Raw genomic sequence first — 13,602 nt, 5'->3', positions numbered from 1 at the left:
ATCTCATTGGAAATCTGTCAAGAGAAGTCAGAAGTCATCTGTCAAGTTCCGATGACCCATCCCAAGGAGAATCTAAATGGTGGATCAGAATGTTTCATTCGGAAATTAAGCACTCTTCCTAATACTATGTTTCTAAGAATGTAGGCATAATGACTCAAATATCTGTCCTCATTAGTGTTTATAATCAGATGAGATTAATACAGTAATTACTGTCTCTCTTATTACTAGCAACATGACTTCGGTAGTTATAAAACAACAAATAAAATATGTGAATTGACTGAAGACAGCATTTTTTAATTACCCTAACAAAAACCAAGGCAATTTGAGACATTTACATGTGATCTCAATTACTTAATCATCAATACATATTATATTTTTATATTTTTTATTATTTTATACTTTGTCAATCAAAAACTTCAGTCCATTATTTAAACCTAGTTTTCAGTCATGGGCAAAGAAATGTATGACATGTATACTGTTTTCTCCTACCTTATAAAAGATAATATTTACCAGTTGCATGGTATTTGCAATGAGCATATTACTGAAAAAAATTCCTTACGGAAATGAACTATTAAAAAATACTACATTAATAAATATTAAAATAATAAATTATTGTATTGTTTACAAGATCTGTTTCCACAAAAGACTAGCATAATACTGCTTGAATATTGTCATACATCTTCTACAAGTATCTGTCAGAATCTGAGAAAGATTCTGTATATCAGATTTGAAGATTTTATGTAAAATATTGAGTAAAATTATCTCAGAAGAGTCCTCTGTGATTACATCAGTTGTGCTAAATTTTTTACTCTATCATTCAGCCTTTTAAAAAATTCAGATTGCTGGTTTACCCCTTGTTATACAATAAACACCTATATAATATACTAGTTGTGGCAATATATGTTAGTGCATTTAACTATTTTTCAGAAATAGGTTAACATTTGCATGTTTATGCATTTGCATGTATGCTATATAAAATAGCTAATGAATATTTTAAAACACAATATTATATCATATATAATATTCTAACACTAATTTTACACTAATCTTATACAGAAGAGCCTGGGCAAGCAGGAAAGAAACAAATCCTTGCTGTACCTTGTAATAATCAATATTTCAGTATTAGCATCACTAGATGCTTAGATATACTTCTGTTTCTCAAATAGAGACAGATCCTCCAATCAAAGAAATGTACTTGCATGAGTTTGTTAGTCAAAAAATGGTATGTGTTAACTTAAAAGCCATAGTCATAAATTCATGTGCAATTGGAAATTACACGAAATGAGATAGATTTCTGAAAAGCCCCTGAAGGAGATATCGTGTCCTTAAAGGAAATCTGTTTCAGTAGTTATGTGATTCAGACTCACAAGCATTGAATAAGAGATACTGAGTTTAGGAGAAGCTTGCTGTTAAACTCTCGTAACTCCATACCTTATTTGACCGCAAAGACACTCTTCCTCCGCAGCGCGCGCAGAATTTGGTTTGGCAATATGAACAGTTATGGCCACAGCCATCAGCAAATTTTGTTTTGTGGCAGATGCCACAGGTTGGGGCATCACCCTTCTGCTCCTGATGCTGCTGTGATTCTTCACCCATCTTCTTCACTTGCTCCTTATACATTTCAAACTGCTGATGTAATTTTCTGCAGAAGAGAAGAGATCATTAATTGTTGATTTACTTTTGCCCACAAATACTTCACAGTCACTAAACTGCAATAATTTTCTGCAAATACATTTATTTATGATGCTCCAGAAGTGTTACATTCAAGAATGATTTCTTTTTCACTATAAGTAAACTCTAGGAGAAAGCTCAGCATTGACAACATCCCACTCACAGTCCAGCTGTTACAAAGAAGTGTAACTTTGCTTAAGGATGCAACCAGCTGTTTGCTGCAAATACAGCAGTTGGAAACACAGGATAAGTGATCCAAGAGCCCATGGTATTAAAGAATAAGATAGATAATAACAGGAAAAAAAATCTAATTCATTCTTCAGAGTGTACTTTTACCTAATTCCAGCACACAGATGCAAATATATCTTTTATTGATCTACCTTATCTTCATTTATCTAGCAATACTGCATAGAATGATTCTAAAATGCTCTTTCTATGACTTTTCAGTCACTGGGTTTAAGCCCATAATAAGTCACCTCATCTTAACAAGTCATTATAAATAATTTAAGCCATTCATATCATTGGATAGAAACTGTCACCTCATATAAAATATAAAGTAGAAGACTACCTTAGGTGTAAAATCCAGGAAAAATTGCTCAAGATACACACACACATTTACCATCTATTTCCAGAACTCAAAACACATGCAGTCAGTGGCCACAATTGTACAGAACTGTAATGAATCTTTCAGTCATGTTAATTAATCCATATTTCTGAGTCCACAATCATCACATCTCCATATATGATAAAGAGAAGTGTCTCATTCTGACCAAACCTACAGACACATTTCATGGTCTATAATTGCAGGGTTTTTTCTCAAAACCCCTATTTCTGGAGGTAAACAATGTCATGGGAAATTTAATTTTCATTGTAAAAAACCCATAATTTTTTAGCTTTTACAGATTCTGAAAAGGATGGGTGCAGATTCTGAAGGGTGATATAGCATATCATGAGAATTTCAAACCCATACAGAAAAAAAAAAAGAACTTTGACTTCTCTTTTTTTTTTGCAATCATTGTGATTTAAAGAGGTCTGGACAGACACATTTAAATTCTTAGCATGGAATTCAACTCACCTAATTTTGCTAATAGAGGCTGTAAAATTTAGTAAACTAAAATTTATTAACACCTTATTTAAGCAGATTTTTTAGTTCCTTGAATAAGCTCATGCAAAAGCCAAAAAATTAAGCACTTTTTATGAAACATTAAAAAGGTTGCATAAGACAAAAAAAAAAAAATTAAAAAAGACATTTATTTTTCCTTAGAATTATTCTTCTTGAGAATCTTGAGATCAGGTTAATAAAAAACACACATGAATCATAAGACAGAATAAAAAAAAACCTCCTAGAAAACAAATAAATCCAGAACACCAACTTCCTTAAGCATAAATATATCCTTTATACAGATCACATATATATGAATGATGCAAAACTATTTCATCAGCATTTTTAGAGGCTCTTACCAAAACAAATACTACATAAGTCAGTTAAAAATTAAATAAAACATTTATTCACCATGGATATTCACACACATGGCAAGAATTGTTGGGATTTACTTGGTATTTCAGGAGAACACCCCTAAAAACGTACTTTACATTACACCACAGAGGAATTATAGGAACAGGCAGGCAGCTCCCACTCCAGCAGGCAAGCCAGGAGTGTGCAGTCATGGCTCTTCTCTGTACTGAGCTGGGCCTGAGCTCACAGCTGCCACTGACCCTTTCCCAGAAAGAGGGAAAGAGGATTACTTCATCTTGCTTATGTGTCATTTTTCTAGTCGACCTGCTCTTGTCACTTCAAGACCAATCCTGAATCCACAGGCTGTCCTCGGGCCCAGAAGTGTGGACTCACAACAGAAGTGGCTCCCTTTTCTCTTGCTTTCAGCCCTTTCCCACCTGCCCCAGCCTTCTGGGCTCTGAGGTCTCTGCAGGAGGGATGTGAGAGTTGTCATTGCCCTAAAAGCCATTGGGGAGTCAGGAGTAAGGGGCTTCCTCTGCCTTCTCCCTGGTTCAAAAGAGCTCACTGTTGAGTGCTCTTTGTTGAATGGGGCAGGACACGAGTTTCTAATAAGCAAGAGCTGAATGAAGTTGAAAACAAAATTTTGAAATCTGGAAACCTGGCACATTTCAGTGTTTTACACTGAAAACATTGTATAATTGGTAGCTGGTAGTCTGGCCTGTTTCCATCAATAACACATGTAATCTCTGAGACCTTGCCTGCCTTTTAATTTTGCTTAACATTGCATTCTTCATTTGAAGCATATTATCTATGCTGAACTCCAAGTTTATTTTTAGGCTGCATTCAGTTTTGTGGCTTCCTTATAATCTACAGCCTTTGTTTGTATGATTATTTGCTTACCAGTCTCACTGATGCATAAAAAGCACAAGGCTTTTGCCAAATCTTAAGCCTCATGTCCTGAAATAATTTCACTTGTGTTTCCTCTTGGGCACAAGAATCTATGTAAAGGTCATAACTTTTCCTTTAAAGCATAAACTTTTCAAGGTTACATAGAGTAGTTTCCAAAAATCCTTGTTCTAGTAGGAAACATCTGCCAAAATTGTTCATTATTACACCTTTATCTGTTCCAAGAAATATATTACATAGACTGATAGGTGTCAGAAAAAAATTAAACAGAGAAGACACAAGAATCTATGAAATATTCAGTTACACACAATATGTATTCTACTTGCTAAGCAGAATCACTTGAGATAAATATGCATACTTGAAACAAAATACAAAGTATTCATTTTAGGAATCCCATTAAAAAGTTTTTGATCTATTTTGAAGATAAATAATTATTTTTTAATCATCCAGCCTGCAAAAGTTTAAGCCAGAATTTAAGCTAATAACACACAGGAATAATCAGGTGCTTAGAATAGCACAGTATCTGAAACACATTTAGTAAAAATTGTATGACATATATTTTTCAGAAAACGTAATGCAAAATAAAATTCCATTTTGTTCAAGCTGTCCATGCTCATCTTTCTACTCAGAACATTGTTACCTGAGGGGCTCAGGAGTTCACTTAACAGGGAAATAAAAGTAACCAGTACCAAGACAAACTTCAGGGCCTGAAACTGAACACAAGTATCCCAAGACTACAATTTCCAGTTCCTATATCCAGTGAGTTACTCTGTTAATGCAAGAGGTCAAGACCCATCCTTGATTCATAGCATAGTTTAGGTTGGAATAGACCTTTCAAGACCATTGGGTCCAATTGTTAACCCAGCAATGCCAAGCTCACTGCTGAGCTATGTTCCCAAGTGCCACATCCACACGTCTTTTATACACCTCCAGGGATGGTGACTCAAACACTTCCCTGAACAGCCTGTTCCAATGCTTGAAAACCCTTTCCATGAGGAATTTTTTCTTAATATCCAATCTAAACATCCCCTGGCGCAACTAGAGGCCATTTCCTCTAATCCAATCACTTTTTACCTGGGAGAAGAGTCTGACCCCAACTGGCTGCAGCCTCCTTTCAGGCAGCTGTGGGGAGCAATAAGGCCACCCCGAGCCTCCTTTTCTCCAGGCTAAACACCCCCAGCTCCCTTGGCTGCTCCTCAGAGGATTGGTGCTGCAGACCCTTCACTAGATTCATTGCCCTTCTCTGGACTCACTCCAGCACCTCAATGTCTTTCTCATAGTAAAAAAATGGAATCTGTATAAGGGTTGCATTTCAGGCCAAAATGTTTATCCATAATGAAAAAACTTATTCTTAGGCATGATAGGGAATTTTTTTGTTTGTAAATCCAGATAATTATATCAAACCATAAGTAACATATAATTTAAGTAGAAAACTTAGCAATGCATATCTATAACCCTTATACATGTGTATTTTGGCAATGGCCTCTATAGGACATTCCATCTATCTGTACTGATGCAAAGTCTCACTCCTTTACATTTGTTTCAAAAAAACAAGCATGTACTTTAATGACTGCTATAAATTTTAGAGGAAAAGGAGAAGCTGGTATGAGTTTATGCAAACACTTAATGATAATGAAAATCTTTTCTGGAAAACTGATAATTAAGTTCTGCTCTTGTGAGAATTAGTTCCCTGAATCACACTTGTATCTGCTAGAAGTTACGGTGATGAAGTTCATGAGAGTTATATGACTAGTCAAGCTCTTTTTTTGTACAACATATCCAAGATAACTTCATAGAGGACTTCTCAGTGTGAAAAGCAGCAGTTTGTAAGAACTTGCATTGTTCTGTCAACGTCAAGAAACAGTTTCTGTTTGAATACTTGCTTTGTTCTGGAACAGAGTTAATTTAATTCTGCTTATTCCTGGTTGCCCACACCTTTCCAGAAATGAGAAATTCTATATCAGTCAAAAAGTAGCAAACTGTGAGTGTCACATGATCCATGCCAAAAGCAAGTAAGAGAAGCAAGTTAAGTCTGACATTTTATTATTGTATTTTATTATTCTCCTCTAGAAACAACCCTAAAGCTTCCAGCATTTTGCATTTTACCAAAACTAAAAAAAAAAAAAAAAAATTACTGACCAGAAGTTCTGAAACTATATCTGTCTTCCAAAAATTCACATAAATGTTTCTGACATTTCCAAATCTGTTTACAATCTACCATTAGATGGGCAGCTGTTAAGAAAGAATCCAGGATGTAAGTGTAAAAGCCACGTCTCATTTCCTGGCTACACGTCTCTCCAAGTTTTATTACAGATGTAACCCTTGCCTCATTTCCTATGGCTAGGCACAGAGGACAGATGTGGCTTTAATCCAGGCTCCCAAAAGGTTCACTTTCAGTTCTGCCAAGTCCATTCACTTGATTCTTCTGCTGGTGGCAATGACTATCTAGTAGCATATGACATTCTTCCCTGCACTGTACACTTGAAGTTTCTACTTTTACAATAGTACCAGCTAACCTATCACTGAGTACGCCGACTTCTTAATGGATACTATTCTTAGTCTACAACCCCATGTGTTGGTGGAGGTTGGGAAACAGCAGGCTGAACAGCAGTTCTGCTGATAAGAACCATAGAAAATAGGGTGGAAAACAGGCAATGAGCCAGTGGTGTGTGTGTGTGTGTGCTCGCATTACAAATCAGACAAATTACATAGGGGTCCATATTAGCAAGAGTATGAGCAGCAGATTAAGGGAAGTTATTTATTCCCCTTGGCTGGCACTAGCAAGGCTGCACCTGGACTATTGTGCCCAGGTTGGTGTCTGCCAGTTGGTGATGGATGTTGACAAACTGGACACATTTGACAAGTCCAGTTTGTCAACAAAAAAGAAAATGATCATGTCGTTGCTCAACCCAGTGAAAAGGAATGGTCTAAGGAGTGATATAACACCTCCCTGAAACCAGCTATCTAATCCAAAAATTGCCTGAAAAAAAAAGATTACAGGGCCAAATTCTTCCTGGTAGTCAAAAATCCAAATCAAAGAGCAAAAGGCACAAAAATGGCACCTTGTGAGGAGGTTCAGGCTGGGTATTAGGAGAAGCATGTCCATTTAGAAGGCAGTGCAGCACTGAGAAAAGTTGTCCCAAGACACTGTAGGATCACTATGCTTGGAGGTTTTCAAAACTTGCCCCGATAAAGCTCCAGTTGCCTTAACTGAGTCTTGGCAATAACCATACTCTTAGCAGGAGGTCAGTTCAGAGATGCATTTCAAGGAACATTTCTATTGTTATGTAATTGGAAATGGAATCAGATAAGAGATATGAAGTATAAACCCAAGCAGAATTATAAGGAACAATATTCAACAACTATCTGGCTTAGCAGTACTGAAAAGAAAAAAAGTGACCACTTTTACTAGCAGAAAAGAACCCAGCTCTTAATGTTTTTTATAAACTACTGGGAGAATAGTTAACTCTCTCAAATTTTGACCAATGAACTCACACTGGCTTTCAACTCCATATAGTGCAAAGGGCAAAAAAACCTTGAGTTTATGCTTTGATACGGATACGTGGAGGCAGTAAAACAAAAATGAAAAAAACCAAAACTAAACATGTTCACCAATGCAAAATAGAAATTTTCTTAATTGAAAAATTATGATTTTGCCATTATTCAAGTGAAATGAGAAAGGACATCACACAAAAATGATCTTCAGAAGACCATGATTCTGCTTTAAGTCTATCAGATAAAGAAAAATTGTTAAGCAACCAAAGACTCAAATCTAACTTCGAACAAAAACCTCACATCTAATTCTGTTTAAAACTAATGGGTTATCATGCCCAGGGAGATAATATAACCAGAATATTGAAGCCATTCACAATTCAGAGTTTTCAGCTTTCATATCAGTGAAAATGAAATATTGACAGAAAGTAGATGTCAGAAGAGATCCCTACAAATATTTGCTCAATTCACAGCACTCCAACTTTCTTGCTGGCAAAATTTTGACTGTCTCATTGGAATTGACACACTATTTCTAACTGTCTGCTTTCCTCAAATAAAAGTTAACTATTTTCTCCTGTCAGTAGGTTTAACCTCAGAGTCATCTATCTAAGTGAAATGTTGAAGCTTAGACTTTAGACTGCAAAAAATATATGCAGAGAATGCAAACTGAAAGGGCTTAAAAATACAACTGTAGAGCAAAAATATTACTTTTAAATCTATGGCCTAAAATTTACAATAACTGGAAGAAATCTAAGATATTGAAAAGAGCTAGTGAGAGGCACTTACTTTGATTCCTGCTGAAAGTATCCATTTTAGCTAAACTTTCACTAACTTTTTCTTTTTTATCTCAGGTATATTATCCAGTAAACAGAAGATACCATAAAATCCAATTCATTTGGATTTCTACCTGCCCTGAGTCAAAGAAATCTATGCAAAAACAGTAACTCCCAAGCTTATCTCAAAACTGCATATTCTCTCCTGTTGGAGTTGTACTTGGATAAATAATCTGATTTCTTTTTTTTTATCTGTTTAAGTGAAGAATGTAGCAGAAAATGAACTCCACACTACTTTTTTCAGGTGGGAAATGCATTTTCCCCACTTTAAAAGCTAATAGACATATTTTTCCTAGCATTTAAAATATTTTGTTTAGAAAAAATAAGGTTAAATATAAGCCATATAACGACAATAACAGCCCTGTTCACCAGTGTGAAATACTGAGATATTTCACTGTGACTTTTTTTCTAAAGATAGAGCAAATCCTCCTGAAAATGTCAGCAGAAAGAAATCTGAAATTTTTAGCTTTTTCACCTATTATGGTCTGAGTTGATTTACAGGTGGAGAGATCTAGAAAAAAACCCATGATTTTTACATTTCCTAATCTCTAACCAACTAAGGAATATGCACTTTAATTATTCTGTGATATTCATTATCATGCAATAAAAACAGAGGGACAGTGATGGAATTTTAAGTGCAGAACATCTTTAAAGAGCCTACAGAACTGAGTAATCCGACAACAAGGGGGCACTAAACCTAGTGAAAGATTGACTTTCTTACAAAAGAAATAAACTTGTTCACAGTAAGAAAAATACCATCTGCCTCTCAATGACTGAAGTATTTAGTTATCAATATAACACTCTTACTGAATCCACAAAACAAAAAACAAACAAAAGAAAACAAAAAAAGACAAAACAAAAAAATGAAAAAAAACCAACCAACCAACCAAACAAACAAACAAAAAAAGATGGCCAAAATCTAAACCCGAGGTTAAAAGGGCACAGACACACTTAAAATAAGCTCACACATATGGAACATTATGTCTTTGGATAGCTTCCCTGAAAAAATACTATAAAATTCATATACTTTTAATCTAAGTGCATATATGTACTCTAAATCTAAGTGCATTACACTGACTGTGCCTGAAATGCTGAAGAGAAGAAAAGGAGCTTGCAGAACAGAAAGACTGTGGTTGCTAAATGATCTTCCCCTTGGTTTACACCAGTGCTCCTTCTCACTTGTAAGTCAAGTGGGAAAAGCCAACTATTTCAGAGCTAATGAGCATCCAAAACTACCTGATCTCTGTTTCAGTCTCTCTTTTCCATGCAAGGGAGTCTAGTAAAAATGTCTAGTTATGACCTAACATCATTTGCCTCATGCTGAAGAATGAACCCAAAAATTCTCTGCTGGTGGGAATCCAAACAGGCCATTCTTAGAAGTACAATACATGGCCAATAGAATGTCTTCAAGCTGGCCTGGATCCATTCTCTCCTTTCCCCACGTACTAGGGCTTTCTGCAAAGGCTTGCAGAAACTGCATCACACTTTGCCCACAGCTTATTTAACCTAATTAACAAAATAGAAAATATTCTCTGATTGCACCCTTCCCGATGTCATCATGAATTAATTGACTTAGTATGACTCTACATAAATTTGTAACCACAGATGAAGTCATGTCACTGACTCTAGTTTAATTTAATACATTCAGCAACTCAGTAAAAACAAAGACAAGAAAGGATGTGGAAGAAAAAGCCCTTCCACTTTAATAAATGAGGATATGATGCTGTAAATGAATCAACAGATTCATTATCAACTAGAAAAAAAGCCTAGCTGGAACAGACAGGATTACCTTACCTATATTTTTCTGTTCATAATACTTAGTATTGAATAAAACTGCAGCCTTTGTTTATTAACTTTGTTTATTAGCAGCAGTGAAACTGCTCTTTGTTGACAAGGGAGCAGGGAACAATAGCTAAGTACAATAGTCCTGTGAACACAAGAAAAAGTGAACATGAAGAAGATGAACATATGGAGTATAAAGAACTGAAACAATTAATGCTATCATATTTCTGTGTGGTTTTAATGATATCAAGATGCATAAAGAGGAAAAAAGAAGTAGGTTACTCCTGGCTGTACCTGTTACTTCCAGTTTTCCTCAGAAAAACATTCACTTGCTTCCATTTCCTCAGCAGCTCAAATTAATTGCAAGATTAAACGGAGAAGTGATATCTTTCTAATTGTTTCCTGTTCATTAAAATTAATCTTTTATTGAACTGTTTATTGTAATTTTACAATCTGTAATAGACATAAAGCTAGAAAGTCACAACTAAGTTTTAAACAGACACAGTATAATAAATAATCTAATTTATCAAGATCTTTTCCAACACCTTTCTAGAGATAATAAGAAATATGGGCATTTAAAATTAAAGATAATACAACATTACACGAAAAGTTTTATGGCCAAATCATTCAGAGCAAACTCCCTAGTTTTTCCATAGCTGATAATTACAAGAGTAACCACCTGTAAACAATGAAGTTTCCTTCATAAGTCTGTATGGAAACTACTTTACACCTTTGAATATTTTTCCACCACTCTGTTTTATTTCAATGTAATTGAGAAGGTTCTATTTTTTCTGGATCCTATTTAAAATCCTATGTTACAACAGAAGTTCCCACAACTTTCATGCAAATATTATGGTGATTACACTGGGGTATTTTTCCTCAATCTCCTTAACTGCTCAGGTAGTAAAAAAAAAAAAAAATTAATTTCACTTCTTAAACCATTACGAGTCTGTCTGTTCCTACCATGTTTTTCTCATTTGACTCTAAAATAAACAAACACTCTTTATTACATTTTTAATTCTTTCTCCATTAAAAAATTCTTCATTTTTCCTTCAATCAATTTTGTCACCTAATTCTTTACCTTCACCAGCTGTATATACTGGGAGTATAGTAGGACTCTGGTTTTAATGTTTAAACATCAAGCAGGTAAGCTAAATCCATACTGTTATACTCAACAGTGGTAGTTTTCCTTGTGCTCTTTACACTTGTGACAAGGCCAGCACTTCCCAGGTAATTTTAGGTCTCATTTAAAGTAATATTACCCATGCCAGTTGTCATTGAAAAAGTGCCTGACTCTCCAAGGAAACTCTCCAAGTTCATTCCACAACTGCATTCATGAAGTTAAAAATATTTTATCTCCAGTTCCATGGCCTAGTCCCCGTGTTTGCAACCCACACTATCCCAAAGGAGCTGCTTTGATAAAGTGCTGAAGCTGTAAGAACTGAACCTCAGCTGACAGTGAAGATCAGGAGCAAGCAGTTGAATGTACAGCAAAAGGATGCTGCCAGGAAGTGTATGTGACAAAGCACAAGACCAAGATCTTTAAAGTTGGGCATGTGCACCATCATTACATTTATATTTCACCCCAGTTATAGTAAGTAAAAGAAATGACAAGATTACAGATTAAAAATTACAGATAATTATGGTCCTTTTTTTTTAACTAACTCATTACAAAAAAAGACATAAGCAGTCACTCTGTGTGCTTTACATATCCAGATACCTTCAACTTCACTTAAATAATTTCTGCCAATTATGGTAGGAAAGAACAATTGTCTCAAAAACAATTGTTTGTCAAGTTTGGAAAAATAGTCATGGTGACAGGAGGAAACTTTTGTAACTCTCTCATTTAAGGGTAACGATGCAACATGAGCTCAAGCTTTACTGAATATTAAAAAGGATACCATCAGAGGCACTTTACAATTGGTGACACTATTTGAATCTTCAGTTGTACTTATACCTTATTATCATGTACTGCTGCTGCTAAGCACTTGCACAATTGAAAGTAGAGTTTTCAGAAACTGTGCATAGGAACAGTGAGGCTTTCTTTCTACATTCACTCTCATATTGATTGCAACCAGCATCTGTCCTTAATTTCTATGAGAGAAGGCAAAAAGGACAGAGAAAATCTATGTTGCTGTAAAATAAGCACATCAGACACAGCACTATTCATGTCTAGAGTCATGACACCCTCAACCACCACTTGCAGTAGTCTATCTATCAGAAAATCTCAACCAGAAACCAAAATGTCTGTAGACCTGTAAGTCAATCAATCACAAAAGATCCCCAGGTAAAAAAAAGTAGAAAGAAGGGTCAGAGTTCCCTGCTGAAGCTGGAACTGAAGCTGAAGAAAGGAAATAACATCCCACAATTTTTTTTTTTTTTAACAGGGAAGTATTTTATTAACCAGAATTAGGATTATTTTGGGGCTATTGTAGCACCATGATTACCTTCTGGGTTTTATGCACGACTCAAGACTCATATTGGGATATTTTCCATACACTCTTGAGACAGGATGTACACAAACTTCCATACCCTATATAAAAATTCTCACCTGAAATCTAAATTCCTAGAAATACATTTTGCTCTTATAAAAGTCTCCTTTTACAGTCTATTGGTATCCTGTCATTCTACTTTTTGTATCTAAAAAACGTTAAATTTTAAGGTTAGATGATTTTTCTTAATTCGATCACTGTTTTGAAGCAAAAATATTGCACTAATGTAAAAACATTAGAAATCTAGTTGCATCCTGACTACATTTTTGCTGATATTGCTTATTTTAGGAATTCTAGTAAATATCAGTTTTAAGAAATCTGAAGTACATCTGGACACATTTTAACTACTAGACCTTTATTTTTTAAACAGCTTTATTATTAAAATGATACAAATTATAGCTCTATCTGAATTATTAACTCACAAGAAGTTTCACAGTTTATTTTATATTTTACTTGTTTTCATAAATGACTCTTTTATTAACTTTATTCTAAATTTCCTTTTAAAGGTATATGGTATGTGCCAAATGTGCCTGAAAAAGAAGCTAATTCAGTTGTTGGCAATTAAGTGCATTGCAACATTATTACATTCATAAATGGCATGTGCAGCAGAGGTAGTATTTCTCATGGTCACTCGGGTTCCTTTTTTTTGCATCATCTGTTGACTTACAATAGGAAGCCATTCACTTCACACCTATAGTTTTAGAGATGTCCAGAATAACTAAGGTACTGTGGTAAACGCTTTTATCCTTACTGTGAAAGGAAAAATTACTTTTTCATTGGAGAATTACACACATAGACAAAATAAATACACACTAAATAATAGGTCAGACTGTCTCAGCTCCGAAATGTAACACCTCCTGACACTGCAGTATCATGATTAGAATGAGTTCATTCCACATTGTTTACAACATTCATGAGCATTTTCAATTATTAAGCAGCCCCTATCTTTTTACTTCTGTGACAGGAGTGT

General features: G+C 35.0%; 1 protein-coding gene across 13 annotated transcripts in view; it reads right to left on the bottom strand.

The window, feature by feature from the left end:
- The window catches only part of RIMS2 (regulating synaptic membrane exocytosis 2), a 448,647-nt gene that overhangs the window by 363,478 nt on the left and 71,567 nt on the right, over positions 1 to 13,602 (bottom strand). For all 13 annotated transcript variants that reach the window (XM_085053372.1, XM_085053378.1, XM_085053373.1 and 10 more), the window contains one exon: positions 1,432 to 1,642. In XM_085053372.1, coding sequence (XP_084909498.1) covers positions 1,432 to 1,642 — 211 coding nt within the window. The remainder of the gene's footprint in view (positions 1 to 1,431; positions 1,643 to 13,602) is intronic.

The sequence above is a fragment of the Lichenostomus cassidix genome, chromosome 2 (assembly GCF_008360975.1).
Source record: "Lichenostomus cassidix isolate B80296 chromosome 2, HeHo_3.0, whole genome shotgun sequence".
In the NCBI taxonomy this organism is placed as follows: Eukaryota; Metazoa; Chordata; class Aves; order Passeriformes; family Meliphagidae; genus Lichenostomus; species Lichenostomus cassidix.
The sequence above is the reverse complement of the archived record's forward strand: the minus strand, read 5'-3'. Positions and strand labels throughout refer to the sequence as shown.